The sequence below is a fragment of the Nicotiana attenuata genome, chromosome 8 (genome assembly GCF_001879085.1).
Source record: "Nicotiana attenuata strain UT chromosome 8, NIATTr2, whole genome shotgun sequence".
In the NCBI taxonomy this organism is placed as follows: domain Eukaryota; kingdom Viridiplantae; phylum Streptophyta; class Magnoliopsida; order Solanales; family Solanaceae; genus Nicotiana; species Nicotiana attenuata.
This window is the reverse complement of record NC_031996.1, coordinates 7,705,298-7,728,609: the sequence shown is the minus strand read 5'-3', so window position 1 is coordinate 7,728,609 and position 23,312 is coordinate 7,705,298. Positions and strand designations below refer to the sequence as shown.

The window sequence follows — 23,312 nt, the reverse complement described above, 5'->3', positions numbered from 1 at the left end:
TGTATGATAAATGTATCATAATTGTATCTGAGTTGTATTTGATACGTCAATACATAAGACAATTCTGATACAATACTAATACTATTAAAATACAAAATCGTATCATAATTTAAGTTTAGAGTTGGTTCTAGGTGGATGTTTTAAATTGAAACTTGAAAAAGATGAAGATCAAAGTTGTATCATAATCTAGAAGTGTATCATAATTGTATCGCAATTTGTACCTAAAACATATATGATACAATGCTAATACAAATATAATACGATATTGTATTAGTTTAAGTTCAGAATCGGTTTTAAGTTGTATCATAATTGTATCAGAATTGTGTAAGAATACTTCCGGGATTGTATCAAATTTGTATCTGAATAATGAGTAGTTGTGAGTTCATGACGAATTTCACAGTTTATAACACAAATATATGATAATTAATACAAGTTAGATACAATTGTGATACAAGTATGATACAATTATGTTTTACGCATTGGTATATCTGATAAAATTCAAATGCAATTATGATACAGTTATCATACAATCCCTGAATATTTTTTCATTTTCAGTGTTGTCCAGTCTCCCAACAAAAGAACGATGCTTTTTTTGATGATTTAATAATATAAAGTTGTCGCCAATGGTGGGAAGAGAGAAGATGGAGATTTTGGATGTAGATAAGGGATTTTGATGTTAAAAAAAAAAGGAAAGAGAAGAGGAAAGGGAAAAAAGGAAAGGATATAATTGAATCCCTTAATTGAAGGCACTAAAATAATGAGATGAGAGCCTTTTAAGGAGAAATCTGCACAAATTTGTAAGAAAAACCTAGATACTTAATTAAAACTACAAAACATAAAGAATATTGGTAAATAAGTTTCTAATATAGTATAGCTAGGTAAAAATCCCATTTCCATGACAATAACCATTCATCTTGGTCGATAATACATACCTTCTATTTGCAAAACATATTGTGATTGCATTTATAGTATGCATATGTTGGTGTAGATAAGTACATCATCGCGGTCCAAGGTTTAAAGAATAACATGCACAATCTCTGCATGGGTATTTCCCTTTAACAAATTAACATAACATTCATTAAATATAGACGTTAACTTGATCAGACTCGTTCTTAAAAATTAATTAATAGTAATATCGACCACACAAGTACATACGACATCGGCCACCATCGTCAACCAATGCACATCAAGTATAAAAGCAGTTTAAACAGTTTATAAATAATGGTAAAAATTTGTTTACTATTATAAAAGTTCATTTTGGTATTTTAGAATTTATCTACGTATTGTTAATATTAATAACTATATTTTAGTATTAATATAGTTATTTTAGTGTAGATTTTTTAAAATTAGTATTATTCTATTAATTCATCTAAACAACCAAACACGTCCTCCCTACACCAACCAAACGAAGCCATAATCGTCTACCACAGTGGAGAGTATATATATATACGCAAAATACATTCAGAGGCTGACTGATCTCTCCAGTTGGCGCCGAGAAAGACGAAACTAGGCCTTTCCCGTCTCTTCTAAAACCCATACATCGGAACCCTAGATCTCCGTTTCCATAAATCACTGTTATCTCAATCGAAACATCGAGTTCGCATTTGCCCTAGCTTTGAGAAATGATCATTTGTAAATTCAAATTCTTTGATTAGATCCTAATAGAGTACGTGATATACCCAAATTGTATTGTTTTGTTTGATGTGTGTTGTGAAAATACTATAAAGTTTGAACAATTCGATTATGGCCGATGGGAAGGTGGTTAAGCGTGCCAAGTACAAATCTTCAGTCAAGGACCCTGGCGTTCCTGGCGTTTTGAAATTGGTAATTTTTTCCTTCCGAACCTCCTTGTATTCATATGGACGTTATGATTGAGCTGTGCACTTGTTTCCTATGGTCATGACCCCCCCCCTAAAAATAGCAGCACTAACAATAATGATCCCAATCCTAAGTAGACAAATACTAGGTGATTTTTTCTCATCTGACTATGGTGGGTAGAGTTACTCCATACTTGTGCTGGGAGGTAACGGCAGAGGCGGAGCTAGGTTTTGAAGCTTATAGGTTCAACATTCTAGTTCGTTTAAGTTACTTGATTTGGCCGAACCCGTAACTCCTATGCTAGCTCCGCCCTTGGTAGCAGGTAGCAGGTACCCGTTGGAACAGTCGAGGCAAAGGCCCTCTCAAGAACACCAGCATCATAAAAAGAAAAAAAAAGAAAGAGAAATCCCAACTAGAGCCTACCTGATAGAGGATTCATATCACTACATAAACTGGTCTGGGACTGATACCAGTTGATTGGTTGAACAAAATAAAAATAACAGGAATGCAACTGATACACGGAGCTGGTAGAAAGAGGCGAAAAAGAGAGAATAGTGATGGGTCAGGTAACTGGCTGGTAAACATCTTTTTATAGTAATATGTGGATTAAGTGACTAAAATTTGCGAAAAGGTATCTATTTATTTTACCTAGCAGCAGATTGCTGCTTAGAACATTTTGTCTCTTTCATTATATGAATTAACATAATCTCTTTTACTGATTAAAATACGAGTAGAACGGATATTGAACATTCATATAGTCGACTCCAACTAGTGCGTGGTTGATGCATTGTTGTTATTTTTGTTTGCAAGAAAAAAAATGCAATTTCGACAATAGAGGGATAGCCTAGCGGTAAGCATCCTCCTTTGAATTCAAGGATACAGTCGTACGAGGCTATAGAACAAATCCTGTTTAAGTAAGGTAGTCTATTGATAATGACCCTCCATCTTCAACCACAAGGACGGGGTATGAGTCACCAATGGTGCAAAAGTGGGAAAAGGCATTATTGGGCTCCTGGTTTGTGGTTTTGTTGGGTGGGCTTTTAATTCGAAAAAAGAAAAAAAACACAATACCTGATGGGTTATTGATTCAGAATAATAAATTCCTCTTTAAGATGGTTTGAACTATGAATTTCAATTTTTTGTCTGATCTGTATGGTAGATTCTACTGCAGTTGTTGATGCAACAAACTGTTGATTTGCTAGTTTGTCTTTTCTATTGTGTGTAGACCAAGGAACGCTTTTTCTTTATGCCAAATGACCCAACATCCACGACAAAGCTTAATGTGGAGTTCAAGTTGATTAAAGGTGCTCCTCTCCATCCTTTTCCCCCCTTTGACAGCACTTCTTTTCCCAGTACTTAGTTGATGCAAATTATTCGGTCAATTAAAAGTAGTTGATTTATTGGAGACGATCGTATGATGTTGGTTCTTTGTCAGTTCTTGTAACTCTTTGATATTTTGCCTTGATTCTGATTTTTCTGTTGCCTGCAATAAGTGGCGTACGCAGAATTTTTCATAAGCAGTGTCACACTTTAAGTGTACAAGTAAACAAAACACTACAAACAACATCATATAAAAAAATACAATTTGAATCATATTAATAAAACACACTCAAATATATTACTACAATTCTTTTCGATGAATTTTGTTTGTTGAAAAGTATTCAAAATAGCCTCATTAAAAATAATACTAAATACTAAATTAATTACCAAAAAAAATACTAAATACTATTTTTCTATATAAAGTACCTAATAATCACTAAAAGTTATGTTCTTAATCAATTTTGTTGGCTATAAAGAAGATGGAAGGAAAAAGGGAAAAAATAGTACAACTACTAACCATGGAAACAAATAATTTATTGTCACAAAAAATTACAGAACTGAAGGTCAACAGTTCGACCCTTGCTCAATACAATTTTGTTCTTTTGTGTAAATGAGGCACAAAACTTTTGAAATAATAGATGAACCTTTCAGGCTTCGAACCAACGACCTACACTAGAAAAATGAGGTGTCTGACCAATTTAGCTACACATTATTTGTTTCAAGTGGTGTCACTTGAAGTTATTTAATCGTATTTTGTTCTGGCTTTTAATTATATATACATATTTAATAAAAAATTTCAACCAAGCGGTGTCACGTGACACCGCTTGGCCTAATATAAATTCGCCCCTGCCTGCAATTCCTCTTTCCACTCTAATTTAATAATAAATTTTGTGTGTGTTATCCATTACTAATGTGCTGTCCACACTTGACGTCTCTCTTCGCTTCTCTCTCTCTCTCTGTCTGACTGTCTGAACTCTCTTTTCAGGCCACAGGTCTTCTAAAGAGGGTTCAAGTAAGCAGGCTCTTCTTAATCTCATGCACGATCAGGTTCAGATTTATGATTACCAAAAGAATTTGATTTGTGAGCACTTTCTTGTTTGACTGTTTTCTCTGCGTCTGGTGAAGTCTAGAAATAGTAGACTCATCCCAGTACTGGTGAAGTCTACAAACTGCTAACTGATCTGAGTACTGCAACTAAATATGGTCCATTTTCTATCGTTTTCAGGGCAGGAGTTATATTTTTGAGTTTGATAGCTTCCCGGACCGCGACAAGTGTCGAGAATTCGTTGGTAAGTCTTCTGACATGCATTGACTCATAGCGTTCAGTTTCATCATCCAGCTACTAGTGGACCACTCTGCTTCAAATATGTGAAAACTTGAAATATACTAGACTTTGTTTTTTTGGGGGTCTTGTTGTTGATTCTTTTTTGCGGTGTGTGACCAAATATGCTTGCTCTTTGTTTTCACGTACTAGCTGTATGGAGTTTGTACTTGATTATTCTGGATAGTTAGCCAGTAACAACTAACATGTAGACATTCGTTTTCTTTTGAGATTTTGAGTTTGTTTGTTTGCTTTCTCTATTTTTCTTCCTGATGGCTTTTCCTTTTGGGCTAATATTAATTACACTTTAAAGATCAACTGCTTTTCCTTTTGAGCCCAGCAAGGTTAGATTAGAACTCAGTGAAGTCATTAGTCATTGAGTTGATCTTGGTTTAAAAAGAGGATGCAAAACAATTTGTAAAACGGCAGAGATGGGCTGAGACCAGCCTTCTCGTGGTATTGGACAACCCTTTCCTCCACGCGTCCTTTGCTCCTGCATGCAAATGCAGAATTGGCTAGGTGCTGAATTTGAGCCTTTCATCAGAGCACTGCAGGATATAAGAAATTGCTGCTTAATCCATTCCATGCATATATAATTGGCATTAGTTATTATATATGAGCCAAGTCTTGGTTTTCTGTTTAGTGACTCTTTGTTGTCTAACTTGCTTCGGTGTCTATAAGATAGAAGTATCATAATTAGAGTATGGCTTCTTAGAAGTCTTAAATATTTCTTTTTCACTGTTTGTATTACTATTTGAGTGGTTCAACACCAGCTAGTCCATTAAAGAGTATGTGGTTACTATATGATACCCTGCCCTGGATGTTCCAGTTGGTACTTTTAACATTATGTGTACTTACAAACATGTTGCCCTTGAACAGCCTCTGCAATTGCGGCTTGTGGAGAAGTTGTGAAAGCTGCTTCTGAAAAACCTGCTGTTCCACATGATGAACAACTCAGTGCAGCAGAAATGGGACGTCGGATTAAGTTACTGCAGGAGAATAGGTGAATGGAATTTATTATTTTCTTTTTGGTTCAATGTTGCAGAAGACTGGGGCTTTTTCTAAAACCCCTTTTTGATGCTAGCTAACGTTGTAAATGTGTCTTGTAACTGCTGCCGTTTTGCTTAAAATCTGCAATTTTTGTTGCTCCTTTTCTTTCCAATAATGACATTTCATCTTGACCTTTTTATTTTCTCCTCTTGTGATATCACTAAAAAGTATAAGTGGCAGTGAATTGCAGAAACTCCACAGGCAATTGGTCATTGGAGGTATTCTATCAGAGGCTGAATTTTGGGCCGCTAGGAAGGTTAGTAGATAGAAAGATCTTGTTAAATAGATTATTTTTTATAAACATGATAGATCATTGCTCTTGCTAAAACTTTTGAGATATACCTAGACGCCTAAGCAGCTGGTTACTGCTTCCTATAGACTTGACTATATTCTATCTTGCCAATCGATTGCAGAAGCTACTGGAACAGGGCGATATCAAGAAGCCAAAACAACGGGTGGCTTTAAAAAATGACATGTGGAGTGTTAAACCTTTATCTGATGGTCAGGTAAGAGAGAAATCTTCTCTCCCTGGTCTGGGTGTTACCATATTTGTGTGAACACATGGCTCACATTTTTTTGATAGAGTGCTGTATTTTCTATTCCAAGATATGTCTAAGCAGAAGTGATTTTCTTGAATTCTGATCAGGTCCTTTTTATCTTAATTCTGAAGGATGCTTAGTGTTACAATGAACTTCTGATTCCTTTCGCTAATAAACGACTAGAAGCAGATAAAAATGCAAATATCTTGGCTTTAAACACTGTATTGTCGAAAATGTGTTTTGCAGTCTCTTCTCTCCCCCTCCCCTTTGAACTGGTGACCTCTGTGCTCATTGATCGTGAAGCTTGACAACCTGTTTTTTTCATTGTTGTTTCAGACGAACAGAGTTACATTTAACTTGACACCGGAGGTTATTCATCAGGTAACCATATTTGTTTATGAAGTGGTTAAATTGATTCTTATTCAAACAGTATGAAGAAGTGAAATTCAGCTTGAATAAGGTCTATCAATGCATGTTGTTCTTGTTCATAGTCTAGACGATGTAGGTCAAGGATGGGATACTTCCTCCTTTTAGGTCATTATAAAAAAATGGCTACTAGATCTGATTAGGAGGAGATGTCAAAGTGAGAAATATACTGGAACTATTGGATTAGAGGGTTCAGGCTGGAGCAGCAAAATAGCAAGAAAAAATGCTGTATACTGAGCTGGGTGCTGCCAACCCGTACTTGACAATAGAGAGCGGAGGTAGGTTGATGCTTCCCACTTTCTGGGCTTGTGAATTGTGATGACGCAAGAAAGTGTTTGTCTAGGAATGTTTTCGAGCAACAATCGCGTGGTAGGATTTTGTTTGGGTTATGTCTTTTTTAAACACAAATAGTTAAATTAGGTTGCTTTCTGGAAACTAAAATACATTAGTTTCACACCCTCCTTGGAAATGTAAATAATTTAGCTTCAGAAGTAATTGAGAAATGCTGCCAAGCTCATTTTTGAAACCAATCCTTCAAAAACTAAACCACAGCCAAATTCAAATGCCACCGCCTTTGAGTTTTCTATTCTTGAAACCAAAATAATTAGGTTTTGCAAACCAAATAAGTTTGGTTTCTGTATTTGGAAATGTTACCCAAAAACATTTAGCAACCAAAAACCATTTCAGATGTGGTTGAATTGTAGTTTTGAAGAGTTACAGTTGCATAGAATAAAAAATGAAGGTAAAAAAGGGAACTTCCATATTTACCCTTTCTCAGCCAAAAAGAAAAAGGAGAACTTCCAGGCATCATCTCTTAGGGCTGGATTTGCACTGTACAATTCAGGCTTAAGCACAATTACTTAAATTGGTCTGGTGATTGAATCTTCAAAGCATCACTGTGGTTAAGAGTTTACACAACTTGTTCCCAATCCAAACAGGACTGCAAAATCATCAGAGGAGCTAGCTTTCTGGGCTGTTTCTTGACACTAATTATCTAAAGCCATAACTTGACCACAAGAAGGGAAAGAATCTGAGATTCCAAAATTTTCTGCAATGCACAGAAATGTGGAAAATTCTGAAGACCAATATGACCTTGAAACTTTTGAGTATATGCTTTGAGCCAGAAAGTTAGAGAAATAAGGTTAAACAATACGTGAATCAGTTTTCAGGGCTTGAACGTTGAAAGTTGAACTAGCTCCAAGAATCTAATGGTAAGATTGCAACACATGATGTGTGGGTTAGGCACATGTTGCGGGTTCGAATCCTACCGCAGACAAAAGTCTGGTTTTAAGTGGAGAAGGGTTAGAGAGGCAGGCCCATTATCCACCGAGTTTAAAGCGTGCCAGTCGCATTCTCTGGCCCAATTGCTTTCTTTCTGTATTTCTGATTTATCCACTACGTCCAATGGCCCTTGCAGATTTTTGGGTTAAAAATTTTTTTCTCTGAAATTTACATCAGAAATATTATATACTTGTGCCTCCAGAACTTAATTAACAATCTTTGGTTTCTTTAGAGCTAAATCTTTAAAAAATAAATAAAATGGCATATCAACAGACTAGTACGATATGTGCAGTGCTTTCTGATCTGCAGAGCCCATTCCCCGCTACTTATTGGCTCTAGGATGTAGTCAGACTCTCTGTTCAGTAATCAATTTTAACACAAATATACATGAAAGGGAATCCATCTTTGGGTCTCTTTACGCCTCATTCTTTGTCTGAAGTTGCTGTAATGGAGTTCTCAAAAAAAAAATTGCTGTAATAGATTTCTAATTCTTCAAGCTCTGATGTTCTTCCCACAGTTCGTGAAAATGTAATATTAGAAGGCTAGGTTATGAAATTTAAATGACAGAAGCTGACAACTGAGCGTTTTCAAGGTTCTTTATAATAAAGAAGTATTGGTAGCTTTTACTTATAACACTGCTTTATACTATCTAATCATATGCTGAATATGTTTCAGATTTTTGCTGAGAAACCAGCTGTCCGCCAAGCATATTTGAAATTTGTTCCGGGCAAGGTAAAAGTTTTGTCAGCAAGCGGTATAGACAATTCATTGGATTTTAATCCGATTATCTTGTGAGCTTTTCCTGCGCAAAAGCATGCTGAGACAGATATGCATGCTTAGCTTGTCCACAAAAGTTGACCTAATTTAAGATCATTGAAGCATCTTTGATTGAAGCTTTAGTGAACCTTTTCAATTACAATCGAATATAGGCGTGGGACAAGATAACCCCTTTGCTTCCTTATCGTAATTCGTCTACAGGTCCATCTAAACTGCTTTACTAATTGGTAACAAACACCCAAAGCCACCTATGATGACAACGATTATCTGAGAATGATTCACGTTGTACTTTTATCAGTCAAATTGGACTTTTGAATTGAATCTTGTCAGTTGCATGGTGCGTCTTTTGCTTATATTCTCTTTCTCAGATGTCAGAAAAAGAATTCTGGACTAAATATTCAAGAGCTGAATACCTCCACAGCACAAAAAATATTGTTGCAGCAGCTGCTGAGGCTGCTGAAGATGAGGAGCTTGCGGTTTTCTTGAAGCAAGATGACATGTTAGCATTTGAAGCTCGTAAGAAGGTGTGTGCACTAGATGATTACTGTTTTCATTGTTTTCTAACAACATCCATCCTAAAAGGACTTCCATCGAGTGTTCTTGTTTCCCTCTTTCCTTTCTCTTTTCCCTTGAGAGAGGTGGATGGAGAAGTATTTCCAGAAGTCTTTACAGCATTTGTATTCTTTTCAGATCAGAAGGGTGGATCCAACTCTGGACATGGAAGCAGATGAAGGTGATGATTACATGCATCTCCCGGTACATCAACAAAACTTTATTATTTAATCATCTTGTTAGATAGGATTTGCTGTCCATGTTTTTCCCCATACGTTGAACGAAGAAGCATAATGTTCTTTGATAGAAAAAGTAATGTTCTCGACTAGTTATAAAGTGGTGATCATGGTGTCTGTGGATATAAAATCTGAGAGATATCAGTGAAATGGTGGATTCTTAATGAGACAATACTGCTTACGATATGTTTTTTTTTCCCAAACATCCCCTCTTCTGGTTAGACTGAGTTTGCATAGCTTGTGTACCTTGGAAAACATATTTGTAGTGGATAGGACCTCCTATTCTTGTATCTACTTTGCTATAACCCCTTAAAAGTGAAATGGAGCTAACATATTCATATGCCATGGTAAAAAATAGGATCATGGGCTACCTCTTGATGAAACTAAGGAGATTCTGGAACCACAGTATGAACCATTCAAGAGGTCGTTCTCGCAGTACCTCAACCAGCATGCAGCAGTAGTTCTTCGAGGAAGAGTTATAGGTAAGCTTCTTTTCTAACAAGCTCTATCGTTAACACCACTCCGTTCTGAGTAGTTTCTTTTAGACTCCTTTCCCTGAGACAAACTGTGAAGCAGACTGAAGTTTTCTCTATGTCGGGTGCAAATGATTAAGATTTTATGTGTGCACTACTGGTTCTCTGTGAATGTCCTTGATAGCTGCAGCTTAGGGTTGGGAGAGGGAGAGGGAGAGGGAGAGGGAGAGCCTTACATAGTGGGTTAGTGGTTCTGTCTGCCTTTGTTTAAACTGAGTTGCTATTATTTCATATTTGACTTGATGTTTGCCCTTCTTATTGTCTCACCAATCTGGGAAGATGTTGAGCTGGGTGACACAAGATCTGTTGCTGAAGCATTCACCAGGACAAATCAGGGTAAAATGTATTTACTACTCCATACAGTTGTCCGTTCTTCCTAGCCAAAAAAGGCTTATACAAGTCATTTCGTTGGTGGAATAGCTGAACTAGCTGCCGAAGTGTCTGATGAGAGTGCATATAGAGAACGGATAGCTAAAGTTTCTCGAGTTGCTGAAATTGAGGATCTTCAAGGACCTCATGAGCCACCAGTTGCATTGCTAAGTATCAAGGTGTGGCGTTCATCAGTTCTGTGTTGTTGAATTCCCATTAATCATGATTCATTGGATTATCTAATACATCGATTGTTTCCTAAATCAGGATCCTCGGGATTACTTTGATTCTCAGCAAGCAAATGCAATAAAGGCTTTGGGAGATGGTGGTACAGGGACAAGACAGCTGAAATTTAATGTGAGCAAAGAAGATGCCTTTTGCTCCCTGAAGAACTCCATCTCCGAGATAAATTCACAAGGATTGATGGAACCAATAATTAGTCCAGAAGTAGCTCTCAAGGTATTTTCACTTTTTTTAAATTAGGAAATTGCCATTGAATGCTATCATATTGTCACGGAGAAGTTGAACTTTAAATCGTTGTTAACAGGTTCTCAACGGGCTTAGTCAGAATATCTCGAGTACAAAGTATCATCTGGGAAAGAACCCCCATGAGAGTGTTTTAGATCGGCTGCCTAGTGCAACGAAAGATGAACTATTACTGGTGAGTTGTTTTTACAGGGTGATTTAATTTATTCTGGATCTGAAATATTTGACCAGACTTTATTATTCCGCTCATAAAATTCTGTTAATCATGACGATTGATAATTTTCATTTTACTTCTAGCATTGGACATCAATTCAGGAATTATTGAAGCACTTCTGGTCATCTTATCCAATAACGGCAAAATATTTCTACACTAAGGTAACATTTTGAATTTTGACGTTTTAAATATCAACAATATTTTAGACCACCTCTTTCTTGCCGGCGTAATTATGTGTGTTACGGTCCAAAAGAAAGATTTAGTGTTTACAAACTTTTTCTCTCTCTTTTTTTTTTTTGGTAGAAGTACGAAATTTTCATTCATTAACTAATTCTATTACATAAAGCTAGCGTCCCATTGGGCTCATCATTAGATACAGCCACCGTGCTGTTTACATTTGGATTGCAAGTTACAAAAGGGTTCCCAAGTTCAACTAAGCTAGTAAATACAATACTAGATACAAGCCTAGATTTAGACATTTAGTAGAGGCAATCTTGTCGTCATGGACTATTTTCAAAAAAGCATTCGGCGGTTGTTCCAAATGAGACAGAGGGCTATTGTTTGCTTTCTTGGATCCCTGGGTGGCCAAAAAGTGAGCAGCCTTGTTTCCTTCCCTGAAGTTATGCTTGATCGGCGGATTCTCCAGTTTCTTCTGTAGTGACCTGCACTCAGTAACCAAGTTAGAATACATTGAACAAGTATCTCTATCAATTAGGCGAATGATATCCGTAGCATTAGTTTCAATTTCTAAATTTAAGAAGTTTCTTTCACAGGCTAATTGTAGCCCAGTCTTGAGAGCTAGTAGCTCCACGTAAGCAGGGGTATATATCCAAAATTTTGAGTGTGTGTCTTATTTATTAACTTTATTGTGTAATTTTCCTCCAATGATGCACACAAAATCTGGTACTATTTAAGTGGAGAAGGGTAGAGGGGCGGCCCATTATCCATCGAGTTTCTAATTGTGCACCACTGGCCCTCGAGGATTTTACCTATCCTAAGCCGAGGGTCTTCCAGAAATAACCTCTCTGCCTTCTTGAAGGTAGGGGTAAGGTCTGCGTACACACTACCCTCCCAGACTCCACTTGTGGGATTACATTGGTTTTTTTTTTTTTTTTTTGGTTGTTGTTGGTCCTCGGGGATTTCTTGATTATTTGAAGGAAAAAAACATGATACTTTTGTAATTTTGTTCATGTTTTTTCCTTCTTATATGGAATCATTTTCAACAAAGATTTCCATCCGTTGGCCTTTTTTGATCCTTGTCATTTTTGACAGGTGACTAGATTAAAGGATGCAATGTCTCAGATATACCCCAAGTTGCAGGTAATAATCTTTTGCAAATGGATAAATATGCACTTTCTAGTTTTTTTCCCCCTTTTGCAGTTTCATTGCAGATTCTTCATGTCTTTCGTTTTTCCTTTTTCATTTGTCTTTAAATCTCTAATGCACCAAATAAAGCATGGCCTGTATTGAAAATATGTCGTGCAAATTTTTTCAATTTTATGTTTGAGTACAAAGTGAATAATCTAAAGCCGAAGATAAATCGATGGTGCTATTTAGATTAGCTTGGCTTTGGTATAGATTGTTTAGGTTGATTTTAGAAACAAAACAATTCATCATGGAACTATGTCACTTGTGACAATAAGAAAATGTCTCCAAGCTTAGAGGTGGTTGTGGTTTTGAGATTAGCTGACTCTCCATGAATCTTTTGAATATGACTTTTTTTTACATCCTTGAGAAATCATTTTTATCAATATATTAATGATCTCTCATCGTCATTTGAAAAGACTGATGTAGTAATAACAGTGTTAGAATAGTCATGTAAATAGGAGTAAATAAATAACCCTAATCCAATATATATTAGGAGTAGGACATGTTATGTGTGTGTATATATATATATAGGGCTCATTGTAACATATGTCAATACATCAATAATATAATTTCTCCTGTGCTTTCTCACATGGTATCAGAGCAATTGTGAGAGGTTTTCGCTGTGCATAAATTCCAGCGATTCCGGNCTTTATATGCAATTAGCTTTAAAAATACCAAACAAATTTGTAAAAATACACAAAAAATTACCTTAATTATATTTGGTGTCAATATGAGAATAAAATAAGTTATTCACAAAAATGATAATTTTGGGACTAATTATTGGATTTTGTACTGTTAAAATAAACAATAAATTGATTTAAAATAAGGAAAAATACCAAAACTCTTGGGAATGCTTATATATGCATGTATATGCTATTTTGAGGATATTTTGAGTATATAAAAATACTTAGGAAAAAATTGGGTATCAACAGCTGCCCCTCTTTACCCAGGAAAGATAGTTCTGAGTTGTTAGAATAGTCATGTAAATAGGAGTAAATAAATAACCCTAATCCAATATATATTAGGAGTAGGACATGTTATGTGTGTGTATATATATATATAGGGCTCATTGTAACATATGAATACATCAATAATATATTTTCTCCCGTGCATTCTCACATGGTATCAGAGCAATTGTGAGAGGTTTATCGCTGTGCATAAATTCCAGCAATTCCGGGAAGAGAAATCAGTCACCGGAACCCTTTTTTCCGGCGACTTTTTCAAGCCTGTTTGCGTCTGCTTTGTCTCTGTCAGTGTTGTGCAAAATCCAACACTACCACAAGAGTCGCCACTGTCCGACGACCAAACCCCACAAAAAATCTCCGGCAAACAGTACCCCACGCGCCTCCACGCGCCACCAGAAGCTCACGCGCGTGAGCCCACGCGCCGGCGCGTGCACCACTTTCCGGCCATTTTTTGACGAAGTTCCTTCAGGGCAGTTGGATCGCCCTCAAATTCCGAGCCTACCCGTAATTTTATTTTTCAATTCCGACCACTTTGAGTTTTTCCGGCGACTACACTGATTTTTCCGGCAGCTACAGTACTTTTCCGGCAAACACAGTGTTTTCTTCATCTGTTTCAGAGAATTTTCTGTTGATTCTTTTTGTTATTTGGTGATAATCCAACCATGTCTTTGGGAGTCGATGCTTTCGGGTCTAGAAACCCGGGTTCTGGCAGTTCCGGTGTTATGATTACCTCAGAACCTTTAATGGGAGGTTCAAACTACTTAGATTGGGCTTCATCTGTCGAGTTGTGGTGTAAAGGTCAAGGAGTTCAAGATCATTTAACAAAAAAGGCTAGCGAAGGTGATGAAAAGGCCAAAACACAGTGGGAGAAGGTCGATACTTAGTTATGTAGTATCCTGTGGCGATCTATTGATTCCAAGTTGATGCCCTTGTTCCGTCCATTCCAGACATGTTATTTAGTTTGGGAAAAGGCTCGTAATCTATACACTAATGACATATCTCGTTTCTATGATGTAATATCGCGAATGAGAAGCTTGAAGAAACAGGAATTAGATATGTCTACTTACTTGGGACAAGTTCAGGCAGTCATGGAAGAATTTGAGACGTTGATGCCAGTTTCTGCTAGTATTGAAAAACACAAGAGCAACGACAGAAGATGTTTCTAGTTCTTACACTCGCTGGACTCCCTAATGACCTTGATTCAGTACGTGACCAGATTTTGGCTAGTCCAACCGTCCCCACAGTTGATGAATTATTCTCTCGATTACTTCGCCTTGCTGCAGCACCTAGTCACCCAGTGAGCTCATCAGAGACACTTGACTCATCTGTCCTCGTATCCCAATCAGTGGACAATCGGGCATCTCATACTATGGAGAATAGACGAGGAGGAGGTCGTTTTGGAAGATCTAGACCAAGTGCTCTTATTGTCATAAATTTGGACACACTCGTGATGTGTGCTATTCTTTACATGGTCGCCCACCCAAAAATGCTTATGTTGCTCAGACTGAGACTACAGGTAACCAGGGATTTTCTTTATCTGAAGGGGAGTATAATGAGTTCCTTCAGTATCGAGCAAGTAAGCAGACATCTCCACAAGTAGCTTCTGTTGCTCAGACTAATACTTCTGTTGCTGGTAATTCTTTTGCTTATGTTTCCCAGTCTAGTCCTCCTGGACAATGGGTTGTGGACTCAGCCGCTTCTGATCATATCTCTGGTAATAAATCACTTTTGTCAAATATTGCGTATTCACAGTCTCTTCCCACTGTTACTTTAGCCAATGGGTCTCAAACCAAAGCAAAAGGAGTTGGACAAGCGAATCCCCTACCCTCTGTCACTCTAAATTCCGTTCTCTATGTCCCTGGCTGTCCTTTTAATCTTGCATCTGTTAGTCGTTTGACTCGTGCCCTCCATTGTGGTATATATTTTATTGATGATTCTTTTATTATGCAGGACCGCAGTACAGGGCAGACGATTGGAACAGGACTTGAATCAGAAGGGCTTTACTACCTTAACTCCCTAAAATCCTCCAAGGCATGTCTAGTTACAGATCCTCCGGACCTAATTCATAGACGTTTAGGACATCCAAGCTTATCCCCAAGCTTCAGAAGATGGTGCCTGGTTTGTCTAGTTTATCCACATTAGAGTGTGAGTCATGTCAGCTCGGGAAACATACCCGAGCCTCCTATCCTCGTAGTATTGAGAGTCACGCAGAGTCTATTTTTTCTTTAGTTCACTCTGATATATGGGATCCTAGTAGAGTCAGTTCAACCTTGGGATTTCGTTATTTTGTTAGTTTTATTGATGATCATTCAAGATGTACTTGGATTTTCTTAATGAAAGATCGTTCTGAGTTGTTTTCTATATTCCAGAATTTTTGTGCTGAAATTAAAAATCAATTTGGTGTTTCTATTCGCACTTTTCGCAGTGATAATGCCTTACAATATTTATCCTCTCAATTTCAGCAGTTTATGACTTCTCAAGGAATTATTCATCAGACTTCTTGTCCTTATACCCCTCAGCAAAATGGGGTTGCAGAGAGAAAGAATAGGCACATCATTGAGATTGCTCGCACACTTCTCATTGAATCTCATGTTCCGCTGCGTTTTTGGGGCGATGCAGTTCTCACAGCTTGTTATTTAGTTAATCGGATGCCTTCCTCTCCCATCCAGAATCAGATACCGTATGCAGTATTGTTTCCCCAATCACCCGTATACTCTGTTCCCCCTCGTGTTTTTGGGAGCACTTGTTTCGTTCATAACCTAGCCCCTGGGAAAGATAAGTTAGCTCCTCGTGCTCTCAAGTGTGTCTTCCTTGGTTATTCTCGTGTTCAGAAGGGATATCGTTGTTACTCACTTGATCTTCGTAGGTACTTTATGTCCTCTGACGTCACATTTTTTGAGTCTAAACCTTTCTTTACCTCTTCTGACCTTTCTGACCCCCTTGATATATCTGAGGTCTTACCTATACCGACCTTTAAGGAGTCTACTATAGCTCCTCCTTCACCTTCCGCCACAGAAGTCTTACCCGAGTCTCCTATAGCTCCTCCTTCACCTTCCGCTATAGAAGTCTTATCCATTCCAACCGTTGAGGAGTCTAGTGTGGCTCCTCCTAGACTCCCTGCCACAGGAACACCACTTTTGACATATCATCGTCGTCCGCGCCCAGCATCGGGTCCAGCTGATTCATGTCCTGCACCTGACCCTGCTAATACTGCGGACTTGTCTCCTCTTAATCAACCGATTGCACTTCGGAAAGGTATACGGGCCACCCTTAATCCTAATCCCCATTATGTCGGTTTGAGTTATCATCGTTTGTCATCACCCTATTATGCTTTTCTATCTTCTTTGTCCTCTGTTTCCATCCCTAAGTCTACAGGTGAAGCATTGTCTCATCCAGGATGGCGACAGGCTATGATTGACGAGATGTCTGCTTTACATACGAGTTGTACTTGGGAGCTCGTCCCTCTTCCTTCAGGTAAATCTACTGTTGGTTGTCGTTGGGTGTATGCAGTCAAGGTTGGTCCGGATGGTAAGGTTGATCGTCTTAAGGCTCGTCTTGTTGCCAAAGGATATACTCAGATATTTGGGCTCGATTACAGTGATACCTTCTCTCCTGTGGCTAAGATAGCATCAGTCCGCCTTTTTCTATCCATGGCTGCTGTCCGCCATTGGCCCCTCTATCAGCTGGACATTAAGAATGCTTTTTTACACGGTGACCTTGAGGATGAAGTTTATATGGAGCAACCACCTGGGTTTGTTGCTCAGGGGGAGTCTCGTGGCCTTGTATGTCGCTTGCGTCAGTCACTTTATGGTCTAAAGCAGTCTCCTCGAGCCTGGTTTGGTAAGTTCAGCACAGTTATTCGAGAATTTGGCATGATTCAGAGTGAAGCTGATCACTCTGTATTCTATCGGCATTCTGCCTCGAGTCTCTGTATTTATCTGGTGGTCTATGTTGACGACATTGTTATTACCGGCAATGACCAGGATGGTATTACTAAATTGAAGCAACATCTCTTGCAACACTTTCAGACTAAGGATCTGGGCAAACTAAAGTATTTTACTGGGTATTGAGGTCGCTCAGTCTAGCTCAGGTGTTGTGATCTCACAACGAAAGTATGCCTTAGATATTCTTGAAGAGACGGGAATGACAGGTTGTAGACCGGTTGACACTCCGATGGATCCGAATTCTAAACTTATGCCAGGACAGGGGGAGCCTCTTAGCGATCCTGCAAGATATAGACGGTTGGTTGGTAAATTGAATTACCTTACAGTGACAAGACCTGACATTTCCTTTTCTGTGAGTGTTGTGAGTCAGTTTATGGATTCTCCGTGTGATAGTCATTGGGATGCAGTTGTTCGCATTCTTCGGTATATAAAATCAGCTCCACGCAAAGGTTTATTGTTTAAGGGTCGAGGCCATGTGCAGATCGTTGGATACTCAGATGCTGATTGGACAGGATCACCTTCTGATAGACGTTCTACGTCTGGATATTGTGTCTTGGTAGGAGGAAATTTGGTGTCCTGGAAGAGCAAGAAACAGAATGTGGTTGCTCGGTCTAGTGCAGAAGCAGAATATCGAGCGATGGCTATGGCGACATGTGAGCTAATTTGGATCAAACAGTTGATCAAGGAGTTGAAATTTGGTGAGATTAGTCAGATGGGACTTGTGTGTGATAATCAAGCTGCTCTTCATATTGCGTCAAATCCAGTGTTCCATGAGAGAACTAAACACATTGAGATTGACTGTCACTTTGTTAGAGAAAAGATACTCTCGGGAGATATTGCTACAAAGTTTGTGAAGTCGAATGATCAGCTTGCAGATATTTTCACCAAGTTCCTCACTGGTCCTCGTATTAACTACATATGTAACAAGCTCGGTACATATGATTTATATGCACCAGCTTGAGGGGGAGTGTTAGAATAGTCATGTAAATAGGAGTAAATAAATAACCCTAATCCAATATATATTAGGAGTAGGACATGTTATGTGTGTGTATATATATATAGGGCTCATTGTAACATATGTCAATACATCAATAATATAATTTCTCCTGTGCTTTCTCACAAACAGGTTAATTAAATGACTGAGAACAAGCAAATGGGAAAACGAACTACCGGTATTTATATGGTAAAATAAAATCTAAAATCTTTTTAGATGAATAAAAAGAACAATGAAGTAAATTAATAAAACGATATTACAAAGCAAACCAGGTGCTTGCTGCTGGTGCTGGGAAATATTTGGTGGTAGGGCTGATGCATGAGAAGCCAATCGCTTCCCTGCCCAGCCACTCCATTGCCATCGTGTAGGTGCAGTTTGAGAGTGTTTAATTCTTTCTATCTTTCAGCATATTGTTTTTGAGGAGTTGTTTCTTGTTTGTTTGAATTTTCAAGTTTTCTATTGACTTTCAGGAGATCAAGGAATCTGTGCAATCGGATTTCAGGCATCAAGTTTCCCTTCTTGTACAGCCAATGCTTCAGGTTAACTTCTGGCTTCAGGACCACTAATAGTAGAGTATGGGAGTACTCTCCCTGCAGCAAAATCATTTGAATATTATGTTATGCCGACATTTTATGTTCTCTAAGGTCTCTTGTTTTTCTCCACTTTCCCTTTTGAGATATTTGAGACAATAATGTTATTTTGGCTGGACTTTTAGCATTTTGGCATTCCCTGATGGAAGATGCCGCGATCTTCTTTTTAATTGGATGAAGTGCTTACTATGGAGGAGTTATATTTTGTTTCTTGCTGCACTTTGGTTTATCCACTCGATCTCATGGAAAAATTCATGTCTTTACAGGCTTTAGATGCTGCCTTTGCCCATTATGATGCAGATATACAGAAGAGATCTGCCAAAAGTGGGGAGAGACCAAATGGATTTGCTTAGGCAAAAATTTTCTCCATTTTCATCCGATATTTAAGCCCTTTGTTTTCTGGGGGTTATATACACGAATGTACATTTTGACAAAATTTTGTTCGAGTGTGTTATAGCATATTCTATATCTTGACAGTTCTAATTGACTGCCTGCGGTAATTGTACATCTAGTGGAATTTTGTTAAGTTATTCTATTCAAAATGTCCCTTTTTCTTCCTTCATCTGTGTTGGTTGATCTTTGGTATTAGTTTTTTCCTTGTTTCCAGAGTACAACATTGAATGATTGAAGCACCTAATGTCATACTTAATCATAGGTAATGGGTCAATTTTGCCCCGTACTATTCGAAATTTAGCAACTTTGTCATCTCGGATGGGCAAATGGAGCTGTTAGGAAGAATTACCGATCGTCGGGAAGAGTAGGGGAATGAATCTTTTTTTTTTTTTTGGGCACTCTTCTCGCGTCTGGAGTTGTAGATAGTAGGGGGATCTAATCTTACCTCGCAGTTAGGAAAAAGTCTAATTTTTGTGTTGACTCCTAACATAGCAATCTGAAGGTAATTCAAAGCATAGTTAAAAATAGAGAGATTAATCGTTTTCTCGATGAATTTGGACATGTGGAGTCCACTTGTTTCATGTTAAAGCTACATTAATGGCAACGACAAGTACTAGATGATTTGCTAACGACATGGTATGAATGGATAAAAAATCTAACAAATGCCAAAATTGAGCAAATTTGGACCTTTTTTTCTAAATAGTAAGGAGTATGACTATTTTTGAATGTTTTATCAGAGGAATTGGATTGACATTTTATGATACTTTGGTTAAGACTATCTCTAGCAAGCCAAATTTTAATCAACCATACCTAAAACTGCAAACCACAGAACTATCCAAAAGTAACACCTATTAGCAATTAACAGATATTTCTTCCATTGAAGAAAACAAAGGTAGGACAATTAATCTTTGTTCAGACACAAAGAAGGAAAATAGTGCTAATAGGATGGAGGAGAAGGGAAACCCAAAAAGGGCCTTCTATCAACATAGTCGACATGAATCGTGCCCTTCAGCTTGTGAAAACCATCCTTGTAAACGCCAAATCCGAACAATAAGCCAACAGCAATGACCAATAGAATCAAGCATGTGCACAACATGCAAACCTTACCGGGGCAAATCAAACACATTATATATGTTTACACGAAAATAATGGTTTTTTATCTTGCTCTATGGATCAAGATATGTTGCCTGGCTATTATGCCAAAGGCGTTGTTGATTGAAAAAAAAAAGCACAAATATATAGTTGAGAAATAAAGCAGTGCGCCACTGTCCCTAGGAAATTTCTTGGTTATTAAAAAAAAGGAGTGTACGATTGGACTAGTTTTTCTCTTTGACTATTTTTACCAAATTGGTTTGTTTAAGCCGTTATATGTCGATAAGTTTTGCTCATTAATGTAATCCATTGGAAAAATATGAATGATCCAAAATGTTGTATTAACATTTTATTAAAGATTAAATGTATTCTCTTTAATGAACATTAAATTATTGTTTCCTTTATTAATATTGCCTTTTGTTTATTGCGGTACTAGTTTTAGTATACCTATGTGTAGATTCAATTAAAATTATATACATTAACGTTAAAATAAAATACAATATTTATATAAATGATGAAAGTAAATATTATCACATCAACACATAGTTGAATTCAATATCTTCTGACTATGCAAAGATGATGGATTTAGTTAAATTAATTGTATATTATTTTATAATTATACATATCTTATAATATGAGATACTCTTTAGGATACATTTTTTCTTCTATTATTTCATCATCATTTCTTTAATTTTGCATTTTAACCAGTTTAGTTCTTAAAACTATAACTGATTTTGTTTTATTTTCTAATTTCTTTCATCACCAATATCATTTATGGTAAATAGTTTTTGTATTCTAAGATTGTGTAAACTTGAAAAATTATTTTACCTATATGATGAATTTGGGAAGAACAAAATTGGATTATTTTGCTAATTAGTTAATTTAAATACTTAATTATTCTTTAGAAAGATTAAAAAAAAATTAGAGGATTCAAATTCTTAATATTAGCTCATACCATATATTAAATATTTACTTATAACAGTTTTTATCCACACAAAAATCTATTTACAAATAATAAATATTCAAATTTTGCACTTTATATTCGTCGAAGCGTTAAATGTAAATGACTTTTGTCAATCACTTTTTTTTTCTCTTTCTCTTTGCTATTAAAAATATTTTGTAATTATATATTTAATTATGTTTTAAAATGTATAGTAATATTTATATATAAGCAAATTATTGATCGAAGAATAAAATTAATAGTCAGTGGACAAATCTCACATAGACTTCTCATAGCATCTACAATTTAATTAGAATTGGAATAAATGACCAAGCAAAATGCTTCCTATTTCTTTAATCTTTTCTTTATTTTATTTTGTATACATAATAATTGCTCACATAAAATTTAGCACAATTATACAATCTATTTTGAGCTTATAAATAATGTTTAATTAGAGACAATTTATAGGCATAAAGATTCCAGTTTTATACAATCATGCTTTAATTCTAGGATTTATATAAGATAAAACTTTAATGATTTTAAAGTTCTAAATATAAAGACTTCTCATTTAATACAAATAAGTAAAGGTTAAATAAATAAAATTTGATTCAATTTCAAACCCCTAAATTAGCTAGGAGAATAATCTAATAACTATTTTATCTAGTATGAACTATATTTTAAAAAGGTAAAAAAGACGAACAACATTTCGTTAAGGACTTTCATGCTTTTAATATAGTACTAGTTTCTATGAATGTGCTTTGCACGTTGATATTTAGTCAATTATTTAGACGAAAAATTATTTTATAGAAATTGACATGTATACTTTTCACGTAGATTCTCAATCAATTATTTATTTAAATTAAGGAATCAAAAATTAAATTTACTTAAAATAATTATCTATATGAACGCAACAGTTGATGCTTTTTTATGTTATTACACATATTTAATACTTAAATTTAAAATGATTTGATATCACCGACAGAACGTACGATTGATATATGTACTTATAACATATAAATAAGAAATGTAATCGTATCTTGCCTAATACTTCTTTATATATGATAGTATTTGTGTTTGTCCCCTTATTGTAACGACCCGACCGGTCGTTTTGAGAAATCAAGCTCCGTTCGGCGGTGTAAGGTCTAGAACAGTTTCATAATATGAGTATCGACTTGCGTGCACGGTTGAATTCAGTTAACGGATGATTCAGAGTCGAATTGGGAGAAAGAATCTAGTTTTGGAAGCTTAAGCGGTGACAATGTCACCGGAATTGGACTTCAGAGTAAACGGCTCCAAAGTGGGTTTTGGACGATCTTAATAGCTTCGTATGGTAATTTTGGACTTAGGCGCGCGTCCAGATTTGGAGTTGGAGGTCCGTAGAGTAATTTGAGACAAATCGGCAAAAGTTGGAAAAGTTGAAGTTTGGAAAATGGAGAAGTTTGACCCATAGTTGACTTTTGTGCTATCGGGGTCGGAATGCGATTCCGAGAGTTGGAACAGCTCCGTCTTTTCATTTGGGACTTGTCTGCAAAATTTGGCGTCATTCCGGGTTGATTTGATCCGTCTCGGCACGAGTTTTTAGAGTTGGAAGATTTGGAAGTTCATAGTTCGATTCATGGCGCGATTTGCATTTCCGGTGTTGTTTGATATGATTTGAGACCGCGAGCGAGTCCGTTTTAGGTTATAGAACTTTTTTGTGTGTTTAGACGGGGTCCCGAGGGCCTCGGGCATGTTTTGGACGAGTTTCGGATGTTTTGCATGGTTTTGAACATGTCTGATTTCTGGTGTTTTCGCACCTGCGACCTTGGAGCGCAGGTGCGGCTCCGCTTCTACGTGAGCCTGGCCGCTTCTGCGGTCATGAAGGCTTGGGAGCTTTCTCGCTTCTGCGGAGGCTGGCACGCAGGTGCGAAGGCCGCTTCTGCGGTCCAGCTATCGCACATGCGGTGAAATCTCGCCTTGCGATTCCCCTTTTTGCTTCTGCGGTGTCGCTGATGCGGCTGTATATCCGCAGATGCGGTCCCTGGCTTGGTCAGCTAAGTTCGCATGTGCGGACTCTCTCTTGCAAATGCGGTCCCGCAGATGCGGTTTCTTGATCGCAGATGCG

The 23,312-nt window shown here is 37.1% G+C and overlaps 1 protein-coding gene across 1 annotated transcript; it reads left to right on the top strand.

The window, feature by feature from the left end:
* LOC109230836 (probable RNA polymerase II transcription factor B subunit 1-1) lies at positions 1,403–19,345 on the top strand. The gene is made up of 20 exons (XM_019396288.1): positions 1,403–1,824; positions 3,044–3,122; positions 4,124–4,185; positions 4,364–4,427; positions 5,339–5,462; positions 5,690–5,765; positions 5,923–6,015; positions 6,385–6,429; positions 8,431–8,487; positions 8,901–9,056; positions 9,223–9,288; positions 9,679–9,802; positions 10,133–10,189; positions 10,274–10,401; positions 10,490–10,681; positions 10,770–10,883; positions 11,006–11,083; positions 12,195–12,242; positions 18,664–18,732; positions 19,050–19,345. Exons 1-20 carry the CDS (start codon positions 1,744–1,746, stop codon positions 19,134–19,136), a joined length of 1,800 nt encoding a protein of 599 aa, XP_019251833.1. The 5' UTR covers positions 1,403–1,743; the 3' UTR covers positions 19,137–19,345.